Source organism: Acaromyces ingoldii, assembly GCF_003144295.1.
Source record: "Acaromyces ingoldii strain MCA 4198 unplaced genomic scaffold FA10scaffold_2, whole genome shotgun sequence".
In the NCBI taxonomy this organism is placed as follows: domain Eukaryota; kingdom Fungi; phylum Basidiomycota; class Exobasidiomycetes; order Exobasidiales; family Cryptobasidiaceae; genus Acaromyces; species Acaromyces ingoldii.
The window spans coordinates 275,475-299,916 of NW_020290248.1; the positions used below are offsets into that span (position 1 = coordinate 275,475).

Consider the following 24,442-nt stretch of genomic DNA (forward strand, 5'->3'; position numbering starts at 1 on the left):
TTCTCTCTGTGCTGATTGTCTGATTTGAATTCCATCTATATTGGTGAAATGACTGATGCGCATCTATATCCCTAGCATATGAGGTCCGACTACAACCAGGCGGATGGAATTGTGGCCATGCACCTGGCCCATCGGTCCAGCCTGCCTTCCTCGTCGGGATGAACGACAGGCAGGAGCTTGAGACTGGTGCCTCCGCCCGGCCGCGGGTCCAGCTCCCTGAGTGCGCGTCCAAACTCAGTCATCTGTCCATCCTGCCCCTGCATCGGCCCGCGTCTGCGTCCATCCTCCTCCTCCTCGCTGGCAAAGGGCGAGGAAGCATCCTGCGTCAGCTTGAAGCTCGACGCCGACTCGTCCCAGACGTCTTCAAACGAGGCCTCTGCGCCCAGGCGCCGCTCGCCGCCCATGCTCGCGATGCGCTCCTCAGCGTCGCACCAGAACATGCTCCACTTAGGCTCCCAAGCCTCGGCGTCGCCCTCCGCCCCGGCCTCAGCTGCGGGCGCAGGCTTCTTCTTGCCCGCGACGGCGTCCGTGTCGATGCGAACAAAGCCATTGGACCGCTCGTAGTACCACCGATTAACTGGGTTGTCGCTGCGGCTCTTCCAGACGAGGTCTCTCCCACGGCCAAAGCCGCCCTTGCCGCCGTTGTCGTTGAGCGCATCCAGAAGGCCCAGTCCGCTCACTTCATCGCGCAGGGCGCCCCACAGAAAGTCGACGGCGCCCGAGCCCTGCAGCGAGGGCAGGACGGCAAACTTGTCGAGGTAGGCAATCGCCTCTGTCTCGCCCTCGACCTCGCCCGGCGCATACTCGCGCGTCACAATGGCCGCGCCCTCGTAGTCGCCCGTGACAATGACAAACTCACACTTGCGCTCGAGCCGCGCAAAGTAGGCGTCGCGGTCAAGCTTGCGCCTGAACGAGGCCTCGAGCAGGCGCGCGAGCTTGTCCTTGTCGACCTTGGACCAGTCGTACATGACGACAATGTCGAGACCGGGACGGATGATGGTGGGCGTGTGCCGCACGTCCTTTCTCCCCGCCACGAGCCGGTGCGGCAGACTGGGGCTGTGGGCGGCCTTGTTGGTGATGAGGTTCGCGATCAGGGACCGCGGGGAGCGGTGAGAGACGACGACGCCCGAAGACGTTGGGGGCATGTATGCCAGGCAATCCCGGACCATGGCCAGGTTGCTAAGGGCTGTTGGGTGGGTGCGGTTCCAGATGAATGAGTTCGTCAGGTGCGAGTATTCGGAAGCAAGATTGATGCTCAGGTGCGGGTTGCCGCCACGGGCGTGCGACGGGATGCCTCCCTCTCGGTTGCTAAAAAGAAAGAGTTATGAGCGACTTGTCAGGAAAGGGAAAGGAGGGACATCATCATCTCACATGACCATCAGCCGGAGAGGCATCATGTCGACGCTGGCTGCGCTCGTGGCATCGTCCTGCTTTGCCTTTGCCGCCATCTCGCGGGCAAGAGCAACGACGACGTCGTCGGCAGGCACGCACGTAGTCCTCGGTGCGCCGCCTGCCTCTGGCTCCTCAAAGAGGGCGAGCGGTGCAATGACGGGGATCATGTCGTGTGCGAGGGCGGATCGCATCGAGGACAGGCCATCGTCGCTGACGAGGGGCGAGCGTGGGATAGGCGTCGCATCGTCGTCGTCCTCGCCCTGTTGTTGCACTTTGCCGCTCCTGCCTTTCTTCAGCGACGACATTCTCTCGGCCCACGAATAGAGAGGGTGAGCCTTGATCTTGCCAGGTAGATCCGGTGGGTGGGCCTGCATCGAGGTCTTGACAGAGGCAGCGTCGATGCGCAGGATGGGATGCGAATAGGGCCTCGCCGGTGCGCCCTTTTCGATGAGAAGCTCCGAGAGCCGATGGACCTCGGAGAGCATGCGCTTCCGCAACGCCTCTTCGCTCCTCGCCTTGCTCGTCTTGATGCCTTTTCCAACACCAACCCTCGAGTCTGTTCTTGACGGGGTGGAAGAGGAGGAGGAGGAGGACGAAGGAGGGGACGGTGATGCCGTCGCGAGCCAAGGAGCCAGACCCTTGCGCTCCTGTTCGGCCTCGTTGGCCTCTGCGTCGACGCGCGCACCCGTGTCGGGGTCAAAGTGCGATGTAGCGCCCCGCCAGGCGACGTCCTCGGAATCAATGACAATGACCGAGACGAGGCCGAGGCGCTTGAGGTAGACCATGCCCTCTGCGATGCTCTCGAGCTGGCGCTCGGTGAAGGGACCTTGGATCTTGACGAGGGCCGTGTGCTGCTGTATCGGTGGCGTTGAGAGCGACTCGGCGAGTGCAGCCTCGGGGCCAGTTGCGACTTGCGCCTCGGAGCGCGAGGCAGGCGGCGCAAGCTCATGCATCGCCGCCGTCGTCGCTCGGACGGCGATGTCGGGCTGGGCAAACTGGTGCGAGTCTGCATTGGTGTGCGGCTGTTGCTGTTGCTGCTGCTGCTGTTCGGCTCTGGGCTGGAGCAGCTCTTGCCGGAACCGGTCCTGGTCCTGCTGCTGCGTCGACGGTGGTCCAAACGGCCTCGGCGGCGGGGGAGGGGGACCCGGATGGGCGAGGTGCTGGTGGGGTGGGGGTGCATTCGACTGCAAGTGAAAGGGAGGCGGCGACGAGCGTGGCTGCTTTGATCCAGACGCGACACGGGGGCCAAAGTAATTGAGGTACGTCTTCGAGTCTCTCAGCGACGGCTGGGCGTTGAGGATCTCGAGGATCAGATTCTGCATCGGACGCTTCGACCCCATCTTTGCGCGCTCTTCTCTCCTCCAACAGTCTTGGTGGTGAGGAGTTTCCAAGGAGCGATCGAGCGGATTGTGAGGGAGGGTTTGGAGAGTTGCTCGTCAGGCCATGCCGGCAGGTTGGGTGTGCAGCAGTGGCACAAGGGTGAGGGCTGAGGGTTGGGCTCGAGAAAGCCTCTTATGAGGGCGAGGGCAGAGGGTTTGCTGATTGCGAGACGCGCCCTGCCTGATAATCTTCGCCGCGCCGGGGCTATACTACAACCTGTCAATTCGCCGGGTCTCGGGCTAATGCTCGGGCTAATGCCAGAAAACGAGGACCAAAAAATGAGAGAAGAAAAATTAAAGGTGCCGAGGCAGATGAAGCACCGGCGCTCGTGCCACCCGTCTCCAGAACATCTGTTCTGAATTGCCTGAGATTAAACTCAGCATCTCTTTCGGCACAGCTAGCGAGCCCTGCCGCCCCCTTTGTGAGATTCATTAATCGCCCGCCCACACACCCCGGACCAGATTCGACGAGGCTTCGGCAGGCAAGCCACACACACACACACAAGCAGCTTCTGAATATAGAAGCTGCAGTCGGGCCAGCCCACGTTCGGCTTCGTGCACTCACGAGCAAATGTCAGAGGGTGGCAGTGGGGCGAGCAATGGCAGCAGCGGGGGTGCGGCTGCTCCTGCGTCTGCACCTGGCTCGAGCCGGCCCAGGGTGCAGCAGCTGAGACCGACGAACAAGGATGCATCCAATGTGCCACGCGTCGTCCTCGACGGCGGCCGTCAGGCGGTTGCGCGGGGCCCAGGGCAAGGAGGCAGCAACGGAGCAGCTGCAGCAGCAGGAGCACCAGCAAGTGCGGCAGGAGGACCACCGGGACAGAGACCGCAAGTGGTGCCGCGGATCGTCACTGGCCAGGGCTCGGGCTCCTCGATCCTCGTCAACTCCTGCCAGAGGGGCAACCCCGTCCTCCAAGGCATCAAGAATGTCGGCTGGGAGTATGCCGACATCGTCCCCGACTACCAGGTCGGCGTCTCGAGCTGCGCGCTCTTTCTCAGGTGTGTGTCCAGGCTCGTTCTTTTCCCAGGAAGCGCTGACATTTGGGAGCAGCCTTCGATACCACCGCCTTCACCCCGAATACGTCCACACGCGCATACAGAAGCTCGCCAACATGTTCACCCTCCGCCTGCTCCTCGTCCTCTGTGACGTGGACCAGCACCAGGCGGCGCTCAAGGAGCTGACCAAAGTCGCCCTCGTCAACAATCTCACCCTCATCGTCGCCTGGTCCAGCGCCGAGGCCGGCCGGTACCTCGAGACGTACAAGGCCCTCGAGCACCGGCCGCCAGACCTGATCCGGCAGCGCGTCGCAAACGACTACCTCTCGCACCTCTCGAGCGCCCTGACGAGCGTGCGCGGCGTCAACAAGACCGACGTCGTCACGCTCGCCTCCAACTTTGGCTCCCTGAAGCGCATCGCCCGCGCAGACGCAGAGGAGCTCGCCATGTGCAACGGCTTTGGGCCCACGAAAGTCCGCCGGCTCACCGATGCGTTCCACCAGCCCTTTCGGATCGGCGAGACGAGGTCCTGGAAGGAGCGTCGGGGCACGCTCGCGCGCAGCAAGGGCTTCTTTGGCAATCCCGACGAGGTTGCTTCCACCACCACCACCTCGAGGAACAGGGACAGGGCAGGCGTGGCAGCAGAGGTCGGCGCCATGGGCCCCAGCGAGGACACGGCAGCAGAGGCAGGCGTACCGACTGAAAGTGCAGAGACACGCGGCGACGAAGAAGACGCACGCGACGACTTTGATGTGCTGGAGAACATGACGGAGGAGGAGCAACTTCAGCTGGCCCTCGAAATGTCAAGGAGCAACGGGCTCGACGATGACGATCTCGACGGTGAATGACCATCATCACCATCATCACATAGCTGTATTATAGACAAAGACCAAGTGCGAGATCCTGCTCATTCCAGAAGCGAGGGTGGGTATGTACAGTACAATTTAGCAATCTAAAATACGATGCGCTACCTCTTCTGCTTCATGTCGTCGTCACGCAAGATGTTGAGGCCTTCCTGGACCTCGGCCCAGGGCTGCCGGACGTAGCGGACATGGAGCAGGTTCGAAAAGGTGACGAGCGCGCGGAGGCTGAAATGCGCCACGAGCAGGGCAGCCACGAATGCCCACGTCGGTGGCACGACATCGTCGATAACTCCCTGCTGCTCATCCAAAGACCGCCGCAGCACCTCGCCCGTGTTTCCAGAGAGCCAAAGACACCATCGAAGGTGGATCTCGCGGATCCACGCCGTGAGCCGGTTCGCCAGTGTCGCCTTCTGCCCATCCGTAGCGGGAGAGAAGCCGCTCGAGAAGAAGGCACGGTAGTCGTCTGCGTCGCTCACGCCCCACCTCCTTGCTGCCCTCGCGCCAAAGAGAAAGGCCAGGTCGGCGCTCCTGTATAGGCCCAGATCCGTAAAGAAGGCCGGCGAGATTGAATAGATCGTCAGCACTCGCTTCCCATCCCTCTTTTTCTCGTCTTCAAGAGGAAGAGAGGCAATGCCTGCAGGAAGAGTTGACACCTCGCCGTCTTCCACGACGGTATTGGGCGTCTCGGGGTCTTTTGTGAGGATGCGCAGGACGAAGCCCGACTGCGCCGTTTTCCACTTGGCGTAGTCGAGGATCCGGCTGCGGGCTGCGGCCTCCATCCAGCCTTGCTCAGCCCAGAGCGTGGTGCCGGACCGGCGCGGCCTCGTTGCTGCACTCTCCTCCTCTATTTTGTCCTCGGCAGCTGGACGTCGATCGACCTCGATAGGGTTGCTGTCCAGAGGCCAGCCGATGCCTGAGTCTGAGCCACCTGTTCTTCGCAGGGCGCCGCCGTCTTCTGGCTCTGGACGCATATAGACAGGCAGCCTCTTGCGCCAGTGCAGCTTGGCCGCCTCGACCATGATGCGCATCGTGGGCAGCACGAGGTCAAATGGCTGGTACGCCAGCGCAAGGAGCATGTTGGCGCTCGTCAGGGGTACAGGCCGTCTGGTAGGCCGCAGCGTCGAAGTATGTGCGCCAGAGCCGTCTCCTGCGTCCGTCGCTGCACTGGCGAGCGAGGCCATGAGCTTCTTTTGCAGCTTCTTCACCTTCTTTATTGCCGTTGTCGTCGTCTTCACTGTGACCTCATCCTCGACAAGGTCATAGGAAGAGCTGCTGAGCGGGGTGTCGTCGCCGTCGGTGACGGCCGCCTCTTCTTCCTCCTCATCTTCGACGAGCAGCAACAGCTTGACATCGAGCGTCGGTACCGTGGACTCAGCGCTCGCCCAGAGATTCCGCAGCAGCAGTCGATAGTAGCCCGCACGATCGTTAAAGGGGCTGACATGAAAGGCCCGTGGGAATGTCCAGGCGTAGTCGTATCCCTTTCTTCCCTCTTCGTCCTCATGCTGGCCCACCTCGCAGACGTAGATGTGCCGCTCGGAAAAGGTGTTGTGCACCTCGAGCACGGCAAGCCAGAGCGGACCGCGCAGCTGTGCGTCGCTGACGTGGGGACGGTGGACGTAGTAGACTGTCAAGGGGTTGAAGCCGCCCATGCCGAGCAGGGACGGCATCGTCACGGCCCAGACGTGCCCGACCTTCTCTTCTTCTTCTCCTGGGCTCTGCAAGGAAGCAGAGGAGAGAAAGCCGCGTGTCTGCAGCTCATAGATGAGCTTGCGGTAGATGGAGCCTCCGATACGCGCCTGCTGCTGCACATCGTCGACCTCGGGAAACGCTCGCCGGCCGTATCCGTCTGGGTGCATCGCCGTCATTGCTCTTCTCCCGTCTGACCCTGGGCCTTTCCACGCAAAGACGGCGAGGAAAGGAGTCCATCTCGACAGCGAACAGTCGAGCACCCCGCTCTCAAGCTCATCAAGGCGGACGGCGAGGTGGAGTGTCGGATAGCGAAAGGCGTGCGCAGCATCGCGTGGGAGAATGCGGGCGTGGTGAATGAGCGAGGGCAGGATGTATGCGCGCGCCGCCGCTGCTATCCCCGTGTCCGACGCTGGCCAGAGCGGTGGAGCGAAGCACAAGACGGCGACGAGGACGACTGTCAAAGTGACGAGCACGTCCAGCAGCCACATCGTCCTGTTGTTGTCGTCGTGGCCTGCCGTTCTTAAGCTTAGCTAGATAAGCAGTAAATGGGCTGACTGTGTGTGTAATGCACTTCTGGACGTGCGCGGCCCTCCAGTGGAGGGGTCCGGAGAAAACCAAAAAAATGAGCTTTGTCAAACCTTCGTCTCCAACGACGCGGCAACAGCAGCGCACATACATACACACACACGAAGAGGAGACAGGCCCTACCCACACACACACGCTGTTGAGTGCCTTCTCCCTTTGCAGCAATGTCGGCCTCGTCATCAAATTTGATCCCCAAGCTCGACGACCCAGCCAACAAGAGCGTCATTGAGTTTGTGCGCGCACAGACGCCCGGCACAAAGTTTTCCTTTGATGGCGAGCGGGGCAGCAAGCGGTCGCGGTTGTGTATGCATCCAGACGTGCCCGGCAAGCAGATGGACTGCGTCGACATTGCCCTCGAAGGTGTGTGAGGCTCGGCTGTTCTGGCCGAAAAGTATTCTTGAGCTGACTGATGAGGATGGCGACGCTTGTTTTCGGCAGCCAAGGAGCTTTTTGCGACGATGCAGGTGAGCGGCCCATTCTCCTTTCCCCATCATCGCAATTTGACTTCTGACCGGACATGTCCAACAGAGGCTCAGCTTCTTCTGCCAGCTGCCACAAGATCCGGCAAAGACACACATCACCTGCGAGCGGATCCCCAGCTAGCGTAGCGCAAACCTGGATGAACTGAACGAATAAATCAAAAGACTCTGTCTGTACCCTCTCGAGAATCCAGAGTGACGACGCAACCACCAATCAAATCATCTGGGCACTGACCTGAACTCGCTGCCGGTGCTCCTGATTGGCGCACCGATCTCTGGTCGGGGAAATGAGGTTTTTTTTGCCGCGGAGTGAGCTCAAGCGAGAGACGAGTGGGGCGGGCGGTCATGCTGCCTGTGTTTTCAGGGACACGCCTGCTCCGAAATCTCCACAGCGGGGCAACGAGAGGAGAGGCGCCGCTCACCCCTCTTTCCCTTAGTAATCTCTCAGCCTATCTCGGTCCAACTAGAGCAATGGAGAAAGCGGCGCCACCGCCGCCCTTGCCTTCCATATAAGAGCCAGCCTACCTTAACCATTTCCATCTGCGAGCTGTCCCCCCCCCCCCCCCAACCCATCAGCATGCTGCCCACTGATCCTCTGCTCATCTTCACCGCTCTAACGGGCTGCTTTGCCGGCATGTCCATGTATGTCAGCTCGACGGACCCCAACCCCAAGACGAGCGAAGAAGCCAAGCGGCACGCCAAGCAGGTGCGTGCTCATCCATGCAAGCCCAGTCTGGAGCAATGACGTTGACGCACGAGAAATGTGGGTTCTAGGACCGCCTCTTCAGGGAGAAAAGCGCCTTCGACACTCTCATACGTGTCAACCGATGGCCTTTCTTCAAGCAGGTTTGCGTCTGCCTCGGCTTTGGCCAGGCCGTGTTCCTCTTCAAGCGATCAGCCGAAGCTACCAAGTCCAGCCTTTGGCCTGCGCTGCTCTTCAACCTCGTGGCCATCAGCGGAGCCATGGGTCGCATGTGGTGCTACAGGACCCTGCAGCACTTCTTCACATTCAACCTATCAATCCAGAAGGACCACAGGTGAGTCGTCCCCTCGTGGAAATTGTGAGCAATTCCTAAAGACAGCACGGCCACGACGACAGGATCGTCCAGGCGGGGCCCTATCGCTACCTCGTGCACCCCTCCTACACCTTCTTCTTCCTCAACGCTCTCGGCACAGCGACGGCCGTCCTCGGCAGCTTCAACCCGCTCCTCGTTGAGGCCTTTAGCCGTCTTCCACCATACGCGACGACGATCTGGATTGTGTTCCAGGCCCTCATGCCCTTGTCGCACATTCGCAATCTCTCTCTCAGGATCTCAGACGAGGAGGCCATGATGAAGGAGCGCTTCGGAAGGCAGTGGGAGGAGCACGTCCGCCAGCGCTGGAGGCTCGTCCCGTTGATTTGGTAGAGGTAGCGTCTGCCGAAAAGTGATACGGTGGGAGGTTATTGGTACATGTGGGAGCCACGGGTCTCATGTAGTTGTGAATTAGAGCGAGTTTGTCAATCGAATGCGTCCGGTCTCCCGCTCGTCCGATCGCTTCGCCTTTGTGCGATCCAGAGCTCCTTGCACTTCCGGCTGTTCTCAATACCTCTACAGATCAGCTCATCTGGCCCGCCGAGCTGGGTACCAAGCCCGACGTAACGGGCGAGCTTACTCACTAGTTGGTAAAGGCCTCAGTGCACTTTGAGCGATCGTAGTGGTTGTCCTCGAGGCAGCGCATGCTCAGCTTGGCCGCCTTCTGGCACGGGTCGGTATACTTTGACGGTGTCTTGCCGCCCATGACCTTGACAAAGTCCTCGGGCTGCGCACCTTGCGGGTCCAGATCTCGTCCCATGCTCGCCGTGGTGGTTGACTTCTTCCTTTGCTGCTGAGAGGAGTGAGGGACGGTAGTAGTGGAGAAATAAAGCGCGCGCCTTCTGAGGTACGTACCATCGGCCGAAAGTCGACGTTTTCATAAGAGTACAAGGGCTGGTCGCGTCCTTCTGACCGAGGACAACGAGGAACGACCACTCATGACGACGACGGCTGTGACGCCACTGGCGGCCTCGCTGGCTATGGCGCCCGCCACCACGCGCGCAGCCCAGGCCATCTACGGCGACTTCCACCACAACACCATCCCCGCCGAGTCATTTCTGGCCTCATCGTCGTCGTCGGCAATCGTCGCATCCAACTTCCACGCTATTAAGCTATCCTCGGATGCTCAGCTTTGCCCACGCCACCTCGCTCATCTCTCCTCCCTGTCTTCGAGCAACAACGACAATGGTGGACCACCCGTACCAGACTGTCCGCTCGGGCGCCGCTGCCCCTTTCGGCACGACGCACCCTCCTCGCTCAACTTCAGCGCCGTGCCCCTACGCGACCCGGGCAAGCGCACCGTCTGCAAGCACTGGCTCCGCGGCCTGTGCAAAAAGGGCGACTCGTGCGACTACCTGCACGAGTACGACCTCCGACGTATGCCAGAATGCAGATTCTTTGCCACCTTTGGCTTCTGCAACTCGGGCGACGAGTGCCTGTACCTGCACGTCGATCCCAGGGCCAAGATTCGAGAGTGCGAAGAGTACCGCAGAGGCTTCTGTCCAAAAGGTGAGGTTGCGCTTGTGTTTGAGAAAGAGAACCTTTAAGAAGAGACAGCTGACTGGGGGAGCTTGTATCGGTACACAGGCCCGAAATGCGAGAAGAAGCATGTGCGGAGAACGGCGTGCCCGCTCTACATTGCTGGCTTCTGCCCCAAGGGACCCGATTGTCGGCTCGGCCAGTGAGTATGCAGAAGCCCTGGCAGAGTAGTACTACAAACAAGGTGCTGACCCGTGAACGATTGATGAAACTAGCCCAAAGACGAACCCGCCCTCTGCGCAGTCTCGATCGAGCTCGCCCGTGCAGACGCACAAGCCCTTGACGGCCGAGGAGGCCTTCGGGCCGAGGGATCGTGGCGACCGGGGAGATCAGCAGCGAGAGTACGGAGGAGGACCAATGCGCAACAATTTCAGACAACCGCGCTTCAACAACGAAGGCGACGCTACCCAGGTCGGAGGGGACCCGTACAGTGTCCCTCGGGGCGAGCGGCCGATGGGCAACCGTTCAACGATGGGAGCCGCCGGGGGTGCCGGCGGAGGCAAGAGGGACTTGAGCGAAGTAACGTGCTTCAAGTGCGGCGATCGGGGTCACTTTGCCAACGCCTGCCCCAACCCGAACAAGCCGGGCAATCGGGGCGGCGTCGAGAGGGGATCAGGTGGGAGGGAAAGGGGCGGCGGCGGAGGAGGCGGCTTCTATCACAAGCAGCAATACTAGCTGCTCCAAAGTCACCATACACATTTGTACTTTTACCATTTGCGCACTCTTACTGCAATGCCTTGAACCTTCAGAGACTCGCCACTGCAGACAGACACATCACTGACGAGCCATTCTGTTGCGCATTACTGCGGCGGAGAGAAAGGCCCCTGCTTGCAAGAAACAGGAGCAAGGACTGACATCTAGGCGGTAAAGCTGCCCAAGAAGTAGGTCGAACCAATGACCTTGGCACCTGTCTCCTGTTGGTATGCCCTCAGATCAAAGGAGGCCGATTTGAGCAGGTTCTCGAGCACGTCGGGCGCGTAACCTCCCTTTGGTTCTCGCAGGATCGTGAGCGCATACCGGTGTGCCGTGGGCGGCAACAGCGGCGGCGGCGTCGGCGGGATGTAGACGCGGACATCCTGGCCTCCGTCTGTGGCTGGCGTGTCACATGACGGTTTCAGCCCGCGCCGGATCCAGTGCAGGAACGAGGGGCCCAGGGCATCGCCGAGCGCATCGGGGTCATTCATGATGAGCGTGTATGTCGTGTCGTCGCCATCGCGGGTGGGCTTTGGAAAGTAGACGGAAGGTGCCGTCAATGTGTCCAGTGCGCCCTGCGAGGCGTTATATGGCACGAAGTCACCGTGGTAATAGACTGCGACCGTCGTGGATGGCTCAAAGTCATCGTAGATATCTGGGATCAGCTTCGAAGCAAGCAAGACTGTACGCTCCTTCTGAAGCGCCGAGGAGGTCGGTGTGATGCAGTCGCCGGTTTGTGGTGCACGGCGCTCGACGGGCGAGGCTTGCACAGACGTAAAGGTCACAATAGCAGCGAGTATTGTTGACAGTCTCATGGTGGGCTGAAGAGGTAGAAGAAAAAAGGACAGGAAATGCCACTCTGGTCTCAAGGGATCATCCTTCTCTCATGCATGAGCTCCGAATAGGATCGGAGCAGCCGCCTGAACTCTGGCGAGCTTGTATTCATGCTCCCATTTCAGCGCAAAGGAATCGGTACCGGGAAAGTCAAAATGAACGCTTCTCCCGACTTGTATTCTTCCGTCCCGTAATCTACCCTCAAAGCAAACCAAGCAGAGTGGGGTCAAGCAGACAGAACACGTCCTACGTTCCACGCCAAAAATAATGAAGGGGCAGAGACTTGACAATTGTGTGTGTGTGTGTGTGTGGTCCAAGTCGTCGTACTGGATGACATTCCTGCTCGAAAGTTCACCGTACAATTGGGCCAAATGGCTGGGCAGATCACACAGCAGACACAAGCAAGCAATAGAATGAAAGCGTCCATCTGATTTTTCCAGAGAATTTATAGGCAGCGCGCTCATCTTCCTTTTTCTGCCCTCCCAAAGAGGCGAGGACAAGGAAGAGAGATGGAGAAAAGAGAGTGTGAGTGAGTGTTCGGAGGAAATATAGAAGACAGAGAGAGGAAGGTGTATGTTCTGTAAGACAGAGCGAGTAAGATACGAGAGAAAGAGGGAGAGGGGCGACTGAAGATGCCGGACATCTCTCTCCGTATGTGCAAACAAGTGAAAAGGAAGACAGAAAGAGTCGGAGGAGGCGGGAGGATTTGTTGAGTGCTGAGGACCGTTGACCTTATGACCAGAGAGGAGGGGCGTGACTTTGTGTCTCGCCTACTGAAACCAGTTCAGAAGGACTGAGAGTTGTGATTTTACCAGACACCGCCGTACGCGGCTTCATCGTCGGCCGGCTGGCTGCTGGCCGTGCTAATGGGACGGCCAGAACCTCCGGCAAGGTGCTGCTGGAGCTGCTGGTGAGGGTTCGGCAGCAGGTTCCTGACCTGGAGCGGTTGCTGCGGCGGGCTGTTGTGCTCGACGGCGTTCTGGAATGGGTCACCGACCGAGTTGCGAACCGTGGGGCTGGTGTAGCCCTCGTCACGACCCAAAGAGCCGCTTCCGCTGCGCTCGAGACCGTCATCAAGCTGCTGATGGTGGTGGTCAAGGTTCTCATTGGCGTCGCCAAGTGCATAGGTCTGCTGCATGTTGGGAATGTCGGGCGTGCCACTGCGTCCCTCGGCCGTGCTCGGTCGTCCAGCCGTGTCGAAGCCATGGCCCATAGACTCATCGTAGAAGTTCTGCTGGTGCTGGTGCTGTTGCTGCTGTTGACCGTAAGATCCTTGGCTTTCAAGGCTGCCGTTGCGGTTCAGGTGCTGCTGCTGGTTGTCGAAGGGCCGAGCAGGCATCTGCTGGGGCGAAGCGGTAGTAAACGACTGTTGGCGATCGAGATGAGCATAAGGGTTGGCAACATTGCCGTCGTGGTACTGGCGTCCGACACCGGCGATGCTGTAAGGGTCCGAGCCGCCAAAGACCATGGGAGGAAGCGAGGGAGCGGACGAGTGCGTGGGTTGGAAGATGGCACCGACTTGAGGCACTGGCGGCGCCTCGCTGAATTGGGCTGCAGGAGCGTTCATGTGCCGTTCGAAAACCGTGGGGGGACGCGGACGACCGCTGTCGTTGTGCGATGAGAACGACGAGGCGGCGGCCAAGCCTGCAGCGCCAGCGCCGGCTCCGGCTGCACCAGCGGTGGCGTAGCCAGCGTTAGACATCATGTCAGGGTCCGTGCTGTACGACGCAGGCATGTGATTGTGCTCCGACATGGTGTGGTGACCTTCGTCGCTATCAAAAGTGTCCGGAAGCATTGCGCTTTGTCTTCGGAAGTCGCCTCGGTCGAAGGGGTTGTCCTCGTACGGGTCCGACTTCTTGTTGTACTTCTTCACAAGGAAGCCAACGAGGGCAACGATGACAACGACACCTGCCAGAGAACCGGCGACGATACCGATGATGGGACCCGCACCGGGACCATCGCTCTTGGGCGTGGCCGTGACCGCGTCACTGTTGCTCGTGGGCGACGACGTCACGAGTGCGATCGACGTCGCGGTCGCAGGGTTGCTCATGATAGATGTCGATGTTGACGATGCAGAGGGCGTCGAGAACGAGGACTGTGACAAGACATGGTCAGGGTGTCACCGATGGGAAATTATTTGGAGACAATGAACACTCACCGTGGAGTGCGTCCGGGTAGGGGTGGACGACGTCGACGTGGAAGTAGGCGTAGTAGACGTGCGGGTGCTCGAGCTGCTAGAGGTGAGGAAGCCGAAGAGATCAGAAGACTTCGACGACGAAGACTTTGTCGACGTGTCGTCGTCATAGCTAGTGAAACCGCCAGGTCGTCCGGGTGTCGAGGTAGCAGCAGTGTCATCGGAGGAGCTGGCCCTTTCGGCTCCCGACCGAGAGCCTCCGGTTCCCCTTGTCGAGCTCGTGCTGTCGTCTCCACTTCCGTCGTCACCGGTGCCATCTGTTCCAGAAAAACCATCGGAGCCAGAGTCACCCAAGCTGCTCCTTCCCGTGCCGCCATTATCAGAGGAGGACATACCGTCATCACCGCCGTCAAGTCCTCCGAACAGGCGCTTTCCCATCGATGGCACCGTCTCCTCGACGCGTTTCCAAATGCCTTCCGCCTCGCCCTGGCTCCGCTCCACTACATTTCTGATTTCGGCCGCGGTATCACTTCGACGGTGACGCTCCATTCGCCTCATCATGCCCATGACGCTCCCGCCGTTGTTGTCGTGCATCATCTTTGCTATTCTGTGTTTTAAAAGTCTTGCTCCTGACCTTGACCTTTTCTTTCTTTTACCCTGTTTCTCAAAAGCGATATCACCTAGCCAGAGGCTTTACCGTTGTAACCGTTCCAACCTCGATCGAGTGGAAAGAGAATGGATGAGAGAAGGGCGCAAGGGGGTCACGTAGAGGAGAAAGTTGGTTTCCTCTCGTCCGCTTTGCTTTAGTTGGTTGAGAAACAAAAGAGAGTGCTGTAAGCCGTGTAGAATGACTGTCGTCCTTTTCCGGGTCGACCGTGAAGAGGTGACAAGAGAGTGAGCGTTGAAAGATGGTGAAGCGGGTGAGGGGGAAAAAGAGAAATGAGAGTGGTGGTGATAGCGATGAGAGGGAGCAAGCGGGCGCCAACCGACCTTGCGGTCACAATAACAACAATAACAGAAATACAAATGATGATCCAGTCAGGCTCGGGCACGGCAGGCAACAAGGCAAGGGAGCGGTTTGGCATTCAAAATTGCCCAGGAGTCAATATACCAAGCCTGGTTCGTTGTAAATTGGTACTGTTATTTGCGATCCTTGCTTAGCGAATTTGGAAATACCCTTTTGAGCTGGTGCGCTTCGTTGCCGGAGGGGCATGAGTAGTAGCGCGCGCCGGGTCTGTTCTAAATAACGAGCTTGGGCTAAACAATGAAATGATTTTCTGGTCGGAAAGATTCTTCGCAGAATTCTTGTGGTTTCGAAAGTTTGGAGGCTTTCCAGGCGTGCGGCGGCGTTCTCGAAATGAAAATTGAAACCTACCTCACGAGGTGGACCAAAACTAGGGGGTGCCGATGTATGCGGCCAATGGCCGCTGCTGCCACAGCCATCATCAGAAATGAGCCCTGCGCGTGCCTTGGCTCAAAAGGGTCTGAACGCCGGCCATCAGTCTCTTTGCAATTGGTTTCAGTCCGGCGGCGTAATCGCATGAATATTAATAGACAATGACTGATCGGCAATAGCTGTGAGAAGCGCATGGAGCGAGGCAGCATCACCACTGCCCGTAGCTTTGCCCTTGCTCGCCGTACCCTTGGTTGTGCTTCTGGTTGTGGCTTTGTTGGTGCTGGAAGCCCGCGTCGAAGCTTGAGCCATCGTACGACGACGCAGGCGCCCCTGATCCTGGCCCTGATCCCATCATACCGCCCATCTGCATGCCGGACATCATCATCCACATCAGCAGCTCTTGATTTGACGGCATGTACTAGAGTAGGTGGACGGGTGAGCTAAGCGCCTATCGTGCAAACCCTCGTGAATTGATCAACTCACACCGTATGTATTGTTCCACATCTGCGCAAATGTTGTCCAGGCTTTCGCATCAGTCGGGTCGAACGTTGTAGGGTCAAATTGGCTCAAGTCTGCCGTTGTGACTGGCGCCGGCCGTTGCTGTTGTTGTTGTTGCCTCTCTCCCCATCGATTACCGCTCACACTTTCATTTGTTTCCTGCTCTTCAAACCCTGCACCCTGATTCGGACCTCGCCTCGGAGACATGCTTCTCCTCTGCGCTTGACCACTGTCTGCTCGTTGCCATTGGCCTTCTCGTCGCGCAGGAGGTGGATTACTATACATTTGAGAAGGTGGTGATCGTCGATAACTTTCGGTCGAAGGACCCGCTATAGCCGGAGGTCGTACAGGAGGTCGCCCGGGGAGTGTTGGTGGTGGTCCCGGCTGCCGGGGCGCTGGGGCGGCTGAGGTTGACGGAGGCGTCTGACCAGCTAATTGTTGCAGCATCGCAAGCTGTTTGGGGTCGAAAGAAGGAGTCGATCTGATTTGTTCGCAAGGTCAGCAACAGGTGAGCTTTGAGTGTGATAATAGACTCACGAGGACGCAGAAGCAGCGGCGACTGCAGCGGCGCTCTGATGTGCAGACGAGGGCGAGCCCCCAGCAGGCTTCTTGCTAGCGCCACCGAGGAGTGCGAGAACATTTGACGGTAGGCCTGGGGGCGCGTTGGCTGTGCTGCCATTGGCATTTTCGCCCCCTCCCTCCCTGTCCTCCATGACCATCATTCCGTACGGGCTTGGCATCGAGTTGACTGCAATAATCAGACAGAGAGGTGTGTCGAGGAGGGGCAAAGAGAACCAAGTTTGAGTCTCGTGCAACACAAGGCAGATAGAATTTGAAGGCTTCTACGGGAAGATGCTCCATTACAGACTGTATGCATACCTTCACTGTGATCTTCTTGTGGCCTGCTTCCCGCTTCTTGTCGCCTTTTCACCGTCGCCTTGATGTCTCGAAGCATATGGACGTCAAATGTATCTGCTTTGATCCAAATGTCGACGACCTTGAGCGCCTTTTCCTGTGTCCAATGCTGAGATTAGCTCTATGAAATCGCCCTTGTAGTATAGCCCTTTGCTCACCCTTTGCTCGCTAGGCACCGATTGCACGGCGTCGACCGCGATTCTCTCGACAACATCACCAAGAGCTTTCAAAAACATCTTTGCCGCGTCTCTTGCGGCTTCCCAAGTACCCGCTGTCGCCTGGCTTCCCCGTGGAGGCTTGACATTGCTGACATCAATCCCCTCTGCACTAGCGCCTTTTGCCCCTTTCCTGGCAATGTCTTGAGCGTGACGAGCTACGGCATCGAGAAGGTACAGAGCCGACAATTTTGTTTTGTGGGACGCTCGAAGATTTGCATCGAGGATCGCCTGCGCCAGCCCCTTGGACTCCTATATCAATTGGTAGCAAGCTTGTGAGCCGTGTGGCCAGCTGACGACTGGCGATTGACGAGAAACTCACATGCATACACGACACAGCCTCGTCACGGACCTTCGTCACCTTTGACGAAGACAGCTTGTTGGCTGCGATCGTATCCTCGAGAAGCCTTCCGAAGTCCTGCGTCAAAGAAATTGGCGTCAACAATGGTTCCGATCTTTGCTGCGCCGTCGTCACTCACCTCAAGCTCCGGCATATCGGCAGAAATCTGGTCTTGAGCTCCCGTATATTGAGCCACCTTGACCTCGTTGCGGCTCGATTGGCCGTCGGTGGAAGCTTGCGATTTGGGCGTACCCTGATATTTTTCTGGAGGACGCGCCGCATCGGCCGAGACAAATTCACGTGTTTCGGGAGACGGCCCTCTTTCTTCGACCATTTCGCATCACTCACCTTGGCCCTGTCCACCTCCTCAGCGCACAGATCTCACCATGTCCGGCGATGCCCGCGCACCGCGGATCAAGAACCGCGCCCCGGCGCCGGTGCAGATCTCTGCGGAACAGCTGCTGCGCGAAGCACAAGAGCGCCAGGATGCTCCTTTTCGCGCAACGACCCAAAAGGTCGAGGACCTGGAGGAGCTAGAAGAGTACCGGGGTCGGAAGCGGACAGAATTCGAGGAGCAGATCCGGCGAACAAGGATCAACATCTCAGCATGGATCAAGTACGCTGTCTGGGAGGCAAGCCAAGGCGAGATGGCGAGAAGTCGGAGCGTATACGAGAGGGCGCTCGACGTGGACCCTCACGATATGCGCCTGTGGCTCAGGTACGTCGAGACGGAGCTCAAGGCGCGTAACATCCAGCACGCAAGGAACCTCCTGGATCGTGCCGTCTCGGTGCTCCCGAGATTAGACCAGCTCTGGTACAAGTATGTCCACCTCGAGGAGCTTCTGGGCAACGTCGGTGGTGCCCGGCAGGTGTTTGAGAGATGGATGAGCTGGGAGCCTGATGAGAAGGCCTGGGCGGCCTACATCGGCCTCGAAGTGCGCTACAGCGAGCTTGAACGAGCAAGCGAGATCTGGCAGCGATGTGTGACGTGCCATCCGGAGCCGAAGCAGTGGATCAAGTGGTCCAAGTTTGAAGAGGAGCGGGGGGCTGTCGATCGGGCTCGAGAGGTCTTCACGATGGCGCTAGAATTCTTTGGCGACGACGAAGACCGCATGGAAAAGGCTCAAACAGTTTACACTGCATTTGCCAAAATGGAGACGAGGGCTCGCGAATACGACCGGGCCAGGGTGATCTACAAGTACGCACTCGAGAGGCTTCCTAGGACAAAGTCGGTGGGCATCTACTCGAGCTACACACGCTTCGAGAAGCAATTCGGAACGAGGCAGGGCGTCGAGGATACTGTCTTGGGAAAGCGAAGGATCCAATATGAAGAGGAGTTGGCCAGCAGCGAAGGTGCAAAGAGCAATTATGATACTTGGTTCGACTATACCCGTCTTGAAGAGGACGCATATCGGTCGCTCATAGCATCTGGTGCCGCACCCGACTCCAAGGAAGCGACCACAGCGCGATCGAGAGTGCGCGACACATACGAGCGAGCCGTCGCAAACGTGCCACCGAGCCAAGAGAAGCGTCATTGGCGACGATACATCTTCCTCTGGCTTTCCTACGCCCTCTTCGAAGAGATTGACGTCCAGGATTACGATCGAGCGCGCGAAGTATACAAGGCGGCCATCTCCCTCGTACCGCACAAGGTGTTTACTTTTGCCAAGCTCTGGCTGAACTACGCTCACTTTGAGGTACGCCGTTTGGACCTCAACGCTGCGCGCAAGATCCTTGGTACGGGTATTGGTATGGCCTCAAAGGAGCGTCTCTTCCGGGGCTACGTCGACCTGGAGCTCTCCCTCAAAGAGTTTGATCGAGCGCGCAAGATCTACGAGCGTGCCCTGGAATGGGACCCGACGAATGCCAGGACCTGGATCCGCTTCGCCGAGCTCGAACGCAACCTCTTCGACACGGAACGAGCCCGGGGCATCTTCGATCTGGCGACTAGGCAATCTGCGCCAGGATTGGACATGCCCGAAGTGCTGTGGAAGGCATATATCGACTTCGAATTCGAAGAGAGAGACTGGGAAAGGGTGACAAACCTGTATGAGCGATTGTTGGCGAGGACGGGTCACGTCAAGGTCTGGATCTCATATGCACTAGCCCAGATCGGCGCTGCCATTGCCGAAGAGGAGGATGAGGATGATGAAGAAGAGGAGGAGGAAGAGGAAGAGGAGGGAGCAGAAGAGAACCCGCCAAAGAAGGAGCTTAGCCCAGAGGAGGTTGAGGTTAGGCTCGAGAGGCGCGAGGAAGCCTGCAAGCAGACACGCAAGATCTTTGAGCGCGGATACCAGGACCTTAAGATGCGTGGGCTCAAAGAGGAGCGTGTCGTCCTTCTCGAGGCGTGGAAGGCATTTGAGCGCGAGCACGGCCGAACACGTGTGGAGCTCGAGTCGGGCGAGGTTGGCGAAGAGGAAAGCGAGCGCTTCAAAGCGGTGCAGAGCAAGATGCCGAGAGTCGTCAAGAAGAGACGGACAGACGAGTATGGCGAAGCGGCAGAGGAGTACTACGACATGCTCTTCCCGGACGACGACGAGAACAAGGGAAAGCCGTCGTTTGCCTTCTTGCAGGCCGCCCATGCTTGGAGACAAAAACAGCAGCAGGAGGCCGCCGCTGCCGCCGCTACAGAGTCAAATTCGCCGGATGCTCAAGACTCAGACGATGCTGGCGGGTCCGATGAGGAAAACGACGAAAAGATGCGAGTCGATGAGGAAGACGAAGACTAGGCCGTTCCCTCCCTACCTCCCTACTTGTACAGTATTCACACCAAGCAACGAACAGATCTCACCCTGCAGAAACAGAGACCCCGTGAGGATAAAAATTACCACGGGCTTGAAGGAAGCTGATCCGAAAGGATGATGCATGATGACAGGGCTCAAATTGACAATTGCATCTTGAGTGCTTCTGCTTCGAAATATATGGCCCAATCCTTCAATGAGGGTGGGGAGAGAGCGTAGAGAAGGAAGCGTAAATAAGAGGTGGCGCCAAAGGAGTGTGTGACATTGTATGTAGAGCGATAGCCACAAAACCAAAAAAGAAAAAAGAAAAAGAAAAAAAGAGGAGCCGAAAGTTGGTATATGTGACAAGAAGAAGATACTCAGCGGTGAATGTGAGTGATAAATTTTGGAGGCGATGAGGGCGTCTGTGTGGCGTCTATGGACCGTCGGCCAATGCCTTTTGTGTGTGAGAAGAGAAGTATTCGAAAAACCCATCGACGGTGAGATTAGAGAAGAGAGAGTGAGTCGGATCGTTATGAAGCAAAGCGTTCTCGCTTGAAAAAGAATCGTATCGTAGATGAACGGAGAAAGAAATTGGAGTCGTCTAATGTGTGAGAATGTCGGAGTGCCTCATGAAGCAGCATGGGCATGTTGTTGACCTCTGTTGAGAAGGTCGAGGAGGATGGAAGGTGCGAGTGGTGCGTCGAATTTCGCATTAACCGCCGTGTTGCTCATAGAATGACAGTGTTGGCCAGGCCTCGAGGCCGCCCTCGAGAGATCAGAATTCCATCGTGAGAGCGATGCATGCTGATCAGTCGACTTTCGTGCAACGGTCGACGTAGGTCGGGGTTGCGGACGGTAAGGACCATCTTCCTCGTCGAAAATGTCCTCCCCCTCGACCAGGTCGAGAGCCGCTGCGGGGGCAGAGTGACAGTGCTGGTGCAGATGCAGCGCTGTCTGGGGACGCCTCATCCGACCGACATCGGTACGGCTGTCCTCATGTTGGTCTTGCTGCTGTGCTGGCGAGTTCCAGGCGACATCGTTCTCCATGGTTGAAATTGGCGATTCGTCAGGAGACCGATTGCCAAGAGAGCTGCCCTTGCCGTTGAGCTCGAAGGGTGTGACTCGTCCGAGGACGGCGAGCGACTCTTCGATGGACATCAGAAGCCTTTTGCACGTTTCCTCGTCCACGGAAGAGACGCTGAGGGGTGCACCATACGAAGGACTCTTTTCGGACGCCGTTTTGGATGAAGTGTGGACACGGATGCGGCGGGTCTCCTTCGTTGACGAAATCTTGCGCTCCGTGCGACTTCGCATCAGCTCCAAGAACTCGACCCAAGGCTCCTCCGGCACGGTGACTTCGTAACCACTCTTTTCAAGGTACCATCGCTCCATGCGGTTGAGTTCGGCCAGAGGGATACCGGTCACCTCGTTCCACGTCTTGTTGAGAAACGTGTTATCGTCGAGATGTTCTGCAAGCACATGTCAGCATTCAGTCAAAAAGCGGTATAACTTGCGAGCACTCACTGTTGGCGATCATCAGGCCAAGCGTGAAGATCTTGAAGGGGGCAGCGGAATGAGGCTTGGCAAAGATCTCGAGAGCCTCTGCATCCACCGACAGGGCACCCTCATCGGAGACATTGACAGCCAAAAAGACGGCGCGCAGCGCATACATGAGCGAAAGCATGAAAGCCGTGGGCGAGACGAGCGTTTGGGCCAAGACTTGATGGGCGAACCTTCGGAAGGCAGGGCTGACTTCAGTACCAGGCAGCGCAGCTCCGTACGTGTCCCGCGAGTCGTTCCCACCGGTGGGCGACGTCGTGTTCGAGTTGCTTCGACGCATGCTGCTGAACGTGGGCCTAGCCATGGGCAGAATGTCGCCGGCCGATGATCGCCTGGCACCCTCTCGAAGACTCTGCGCCAGCGATGGCAGCACATCGTCGTTAACGCTCCACTTCCAGTCGGGTGAAATGAGCTTGAGAACACTCGTGATGGCCTCTCGGGAGTGATCGATACCTCGAGAGGATCTGCCGTTGCTGCTGGTGCTGGAAGGTGACAGTTGTCTCTGCAAAGGAGAGGAGACTGCCAGATCAAGTCCCAACCCGTGAACATCACGCTGCTGCTGCTGTTGCTTGTTGTGGGCGACGCGAGCAACGCGAGAAGCGTCGCCTGGAAAGCTCGATGGAGGAGTACCAGGCTCGGAACTGCTTGCGCTGCTGTCTTCAGAGCTCATGGTACCGTCCATTGCGCCATCGATGCCGGTGCGGAAGTGCTTTTGCGCACGAGCGTATCCATGCCGTTCCGATGAAACGTCGCCCTCCTTTCTAATGTGCTCCTGGGGATTGAGGGGGCTTGGAGTGTGCACGGCCGATGATGACCAGTCCATTGACTTGCCAGGCCGGTGAGAGCCCATTGGAGATGTTGCAGGCGTCGAGTGGTACGGACTCGTCGAGCTTGAGGCCGTGGTAGGATAGCGTGTACCACCAGTACCAGGCTCGAGGCAGTGAAGGAGCAACTCGGGCTCGAGGAGCGCCGCGCATGCCAGCCACACAATCTCTGCGCCGATGCCTGAGATGGGCACCGCCGACTTGTCGAGAGTGGCGGGCGAAGGAGGAGCGGGTCCGCCATTGTTTTCCGTGGGTGGCTTGATCACCGCAGCATCGGTGCCTGGCACAGGTGCCACAGCAGCATCTTGGACGGGCTGCGGCGCAGTCGTGTGACCGTTTGGCTGCTGGTACATGCCTGGCTGCTGTTGTTGGTATTCTGCAAATCCCTGCTCTGGCAACTGGTTGAAGTAAGGCTGGTGCATCATCGCCGGTGGCTGCTCCTGTTGCATCTGCGACATTCTCCAACGGTCATCCACATCAGCCCTGGCGGCAGCTACGGCGGCATGCTGGGCATTGGCCCAGGAGCCGTCGGATGGGATCGTCTCGACATAGCCAGAGCCAGTCTTGTAGCCATTGGTCCTTGGCTGACCCTGTGCCATCCACTCATCGCCGCCAACACCGCCGCCAAGGTTGGCCGGATGAGTCTGCTGCAGCTGCTGCTGTTGATGGTGGTGAGGGTGAGCGTCGAGGTGGCCCGCCCACACCTGCTGCTGTGGCTCTAGGTGGCCTTGATGAACTGCGTGGGGTTCAGGAGCCCAAGCCGCCGAAGTAGGCACAGGATGAGGCAGCTGAATCTGTGCGGCGGAATGCGGGGCGACCGCGTGCCCGGCGACATGGATAGGAGCCGAGGCGGCCGGGTATGGGGCCGGAGCCGAGGCCTGGTTGAAATACGAGTCGCCAGCGTTTGGAACATGCTGGGCGTAACCAGTCGGCGTCACATGCGAGCTCGACATTCGGCTCTGCGCTGCCGACCATGGATGGGCCGGCTCCCAGCCGAGGTTTGTCTGCGGCCGATGCTGCAGCAGTTGCTGTTGCTGTTGGTGATGGTGGTGACCAACGCGAGGCTGGTGCTGCTGCTGCCCATAGGCGGCTGCAGCTGCCTCGTAGCCCTGACCAAAGGCAGAACTGGTCGACTTGGGCGCTTGTGCTTGCGCTTGCGGGCCTTGCAGCTTGGAAAGTTGGTGGTGGAGCAGCAGCTGGTGTTCGAGCTGCTGGTGCTGCTGGGGATGCGGGTAGCCCTGGCGCAGGTACGGCGGTCCCCAAGGCGCGCCTTGATCGGTCGGCATCATTCCATGCTGAGGATGCAATGACGGGTTGTAGTACATGGCCGCCATCGTCGACGCGCGAGCAGCGGCGGCCGTGAGCCGGGGTGCCTGGGGAGGAGCATAGTAGCCACCACCCTGTGTCGAGTAGTACTCGCCTCCGTCCACTGCATCATAGGCTGCGTCCCTCATCGGTGGCGGCGGAGCATGAGCCACAAGGGGTTGTTGGACCGGGTAGTGAGGGTGATGCTGCTGGTTGGGGAAGGGCGCATCGAAGCGCGCCTCCTGCTGATAGCCAGCCATGATGACGGACGATGAGGAAAAGGGATCGGGTACCCTTGCCAGCGAAGTGGCGAGGACACTCGACGTCTGCTCAGACGAGAGCAAGAGCGCTTTCCCTATTTAATGGCCACCAACGAGGCCCTGCCCAATGACCTGCTGCTTGGCCTCTCTCTACTCGAGATATGTGATGGCGCGGATGATGATTAGGTGTTGGGATTGGTTGTGTTCTTGTTGTGTTGTAATTCGGTGGTGGGGTAATCTCCCTCTGTCGACTATCGTGAGATAGCCGATGAGAAAGGGAGGAAAACTCGAGGGACTCGTCGGTCGCAAGAGAGCAGCGCAGTGAAGGCGTCCCTTGTGTTCAATGCGACAGCGACGCTGCAGAAGCTACGGGTGCTGTCGAAGAGAGAGAGTGTGAAAGTCCCTTGTCCTTGCTTTCCTCTTGAATTGGTGTTTTGGTGAGAGACGCCGCTCGGTCGATCGTTGCTGGAGGGCAACGTTCGATTTGCTCCCCCTTTTCGCCTCTGTCACTGCCTCTGTCTGCCCTTGCGTCTACGTCCGAACGACTCGAGTGTCAAGCGCAAGCTGCAAATCGGAGAGCTTGTCCTGCAGAAACCTCTCGTCGGTATTCGGCGGTGTTTCACGCACGTCTGTTTGGAGCCTTGGTCCACTCGGGAAAGTAGAGCCGAGGTGCGACCGACGTGTGACCTCAGCCGATGGCAGCAGGGGCGACGTCGTTGCTCGATGCGCGCAATTCCTTTCTTCTCTCAC

At 58.5% G+C, this 24,442-nt stretch overlaps 12 protein-coding genes across 12 annotated transcripts; 5 read left to right on the forward strand and 7 right to left on the reverse strand.

Moving 5' to 3' along the window:
* Positions 1-4: 4 nt before the first annotated feature.
* Positions 5-3,016, reverse strand: FA10DRAFT_265062 (hypothetical protein). Its single transcript, XM_025520906.1, has 2 exons — positions 1,372-3,016; positions 5-1,308 (listed from the first exon to the last, which is right to left on the reverse strand). Exons 1-2 carry the CDS (start codon positions 2,730-2,732, stop codon positions 90-92), a joined length of 2,580 nt encoding a protein of 859 aa, XP_025378390.1. The 5' UTR covers positions 2,733-3,016; the 3' UTR covers positions 5-89.
* Positions 3,017-3,114: 98 nt separating this feature from the next.
* On the forward strand, positions 3,115-4,736 carry FA10DRAFT_265063 (hypothetical protein). Its single transcript, XM_025520907.1, has 2 exons — positions 3,115-3,770; positions 3,823-4,736. Exons 1-2 carry the CDS (start codon positions 3,343-3,345, stop codon positions 4,613-4,615), a joined length of 1,221 nt encoding a protein of 406 aa, XP_025378391.1. The 5' UTR covers positions 3,115-3,342; the 3' UTR covers positions 4,616-4,736.
* Positions 4,657-6,870, reverse strand: FA10DRAFT_265064 (hypothetical protein). The gene has a single exon (XM_025520908.1). The coding sequence runs from the start codon at positions 6,805-6,807 to the stop codon at positions 4,735-4,737; it is 2,073 nt and encodes a 690-aa protein (XP_025378392.1). The 5' UTR covers positions 6,808-6,870; the 3' UTR covers positions 4,657-4,734.
* Positions 6,871-6,986: 116 nt separating this feature from the next.
* FA10DRAFT_265065 (hypothetical protein) lies at positions 6,987-7,615 on the forward strand. The gene is made up of 3 exons (XM_025520909.1): positions 6,987-7,264; positions 7,343-7,368; positions 7,433-7,615. The coding sequence occupies exons 1-3, from the start codon at positions 7,069-7,071 to the stop codon at positions 7,505-7,507; spliced, it is 297 nt and encodes a 98-aa protein (XP_025378393.1). The 5' UTR covers positions 6,987-7,068; the 3' UTR covers positions 7,508-7,615.
* A 335-nt stretch (positions 7,616-7,950) lies between these two features.
* On the forward strand, positions 7,951-8,984 carry FA10DRAFT_61601 (hypothetical protein). The gene is made up of 3 exons (XM_025525607.1): positions 7,951-8,089; positions 8,158-8,420; positions 8,483-8,984. Exons 1-3 carry the CDS (start codon positions 7,961-7,963, stop codon positions 8,787-8,789), a joined length of 699 nt encoding a protein of 232 aa, XP_025378394.1. The 5' UTR covers positions 7,951-7,960; the 3' UTR covers positions 8,790-8,984.
* Positions 8,882-9,216, reverse strand: FA10DRAFT_284140 (hypothetical protein; the record flags this gene model as incomplete). Its single annotated transcript, XM_025523894.1, has 2 exons — positions 8,882-8,957; positions 9,041-9,216. 2 exons carry the CDS (start codon positions 9,214-9,216, stop codon positions 8,882-8,884), a joined length of 252 nt encoding a protein of 83 aa, XP_025378395.1.
* A 160-nt stretch (positions 9,217-9,376) lies between these two features.
* FA10DRAFT_265069 (hypothetical protein) lies at positions 9,377-10,737 on the forward strand. The gene is made up of 3 exons (XM_025520910.1): positions 9,377-9,965; positions 10,044-10,137; positions 10,211-10,737. The coding sequence occupies exons 1-3, from the start codon at positions 9,395-9,397 to the stop codon at positions 10,668-10,670; spliced, it is 1,125 nt and encodes a 374-aa protein (XP_025378396.1). The 5' UTR covers positions 9,377-9,394; the 3' UTR covers positions 10,671-10,737.
* FA10DRAFT_265070 (PEBP-like protein) lies at positions 10,698-11,572 on the reverse strand. Its single transcript, XM_025520911.1, has one exon. The coding sequence runs from the start codon at positions 11,501-11,503 to the stop codon at positions 10,853-10,855; it is 651 nt and encodes a 216-aa protein (XP_025378397.1). The 5' UTR covers positions 11,504-11,572; the 3' UTR covers positions 10,698-10,852.
* A 488-nt stretch (positions 11,573-12,060) lies between these two features.
* FA10DRAFT_265071 (hypothetical protein) lies at positions 12,061-14,602 on the reverse strand. Its single transcript, XM_025520912.1, has 3 exons — positions 14,052-14,602; positions 13,681-13,973; positions 12,061-13,617 (listed from the first exon to the last, which is right to left on the reverse strand). Exons 1-3 carry the CDS (start codon positions 14,251-14,253, stop codon positions 12,331-12,333), a joined length of 1,782 nt encoding a protein of 593 aa, XP_025378398.1. The 5' UTR covers positions 14,254-14,602; the 3' UTR covers positions 12,061-12,330.
* A 559-nt stretch (positions 14,603-15,161) lies between these two features.
* Positions 15,162-17,248, reverse strand: FA10DRAFT_278075 (hypothetical protein). Its single transcript, XM_025523427.1, has 7 exons — positions 17,160-17,248; positions 17,003-17,098; positions 16,624-16,932; positions 16,430-16,562; positions 16,088-16,298; positions 15,536-16,031; positions 15,162-15,470 (listed from the first exon to the last, which is right to left on the reverse strand). Exons 1-7 carry the CDS (start codon positions 17,172-17,174, stop codon positions 15,261-15,263), a joined length of 1,470 nt encoding a protein of 489 aa, XP_025378399.1. The 5' UTR covers positions 17,175-17,248; the 3' UTR covers positions 15,162-15,260.
* Positions 17,249-17,368: 120 nt separating this feature from the next.
* FA10DRAFT_265073 (Pre-mRNA-splicing factor CLF1) lies at positions 17,369-19,900 on the forward strand. The gene has a single exon (XM_025520913.1). The coding sequence runs from the start codon at positions 17,407-17,409 to the stop codon at positions 19,747-19,749; it is 2,343 nt and encodes a 780-aa protein (XP_025378400.1). The 5' UTR covers positions 17,369-17,406; the 3' UTR covers positions 19,750-19,900.
* Positions 19,901-20,059: 159 nt separating this feature from the next.
* On the reverse strand, positions 20,060-24,114 carry FA10DRAFT_61698 (hypothetical protein). Its single transcript, XM_025525608.1, has 2 exons — positions 21,268-24,114; positions 20,060-21,212 (listed from the first exon to the last, which is right to left on the reverse strand). The coding sequence occupies exons 1-2, from the start codon at positions 23,690-23,692 to the stop codon at positions 20,371-20,373; spliced, it is 3,267 nt and encodes a 1,088-aa protein (XP_025378401.1). The 5' UTR covers positions 23,693-24,114; the 3' UTR covers positions 20,060-20,370.
* Positions 24,115-24,442: the final 328 nt, after the last annotated feature.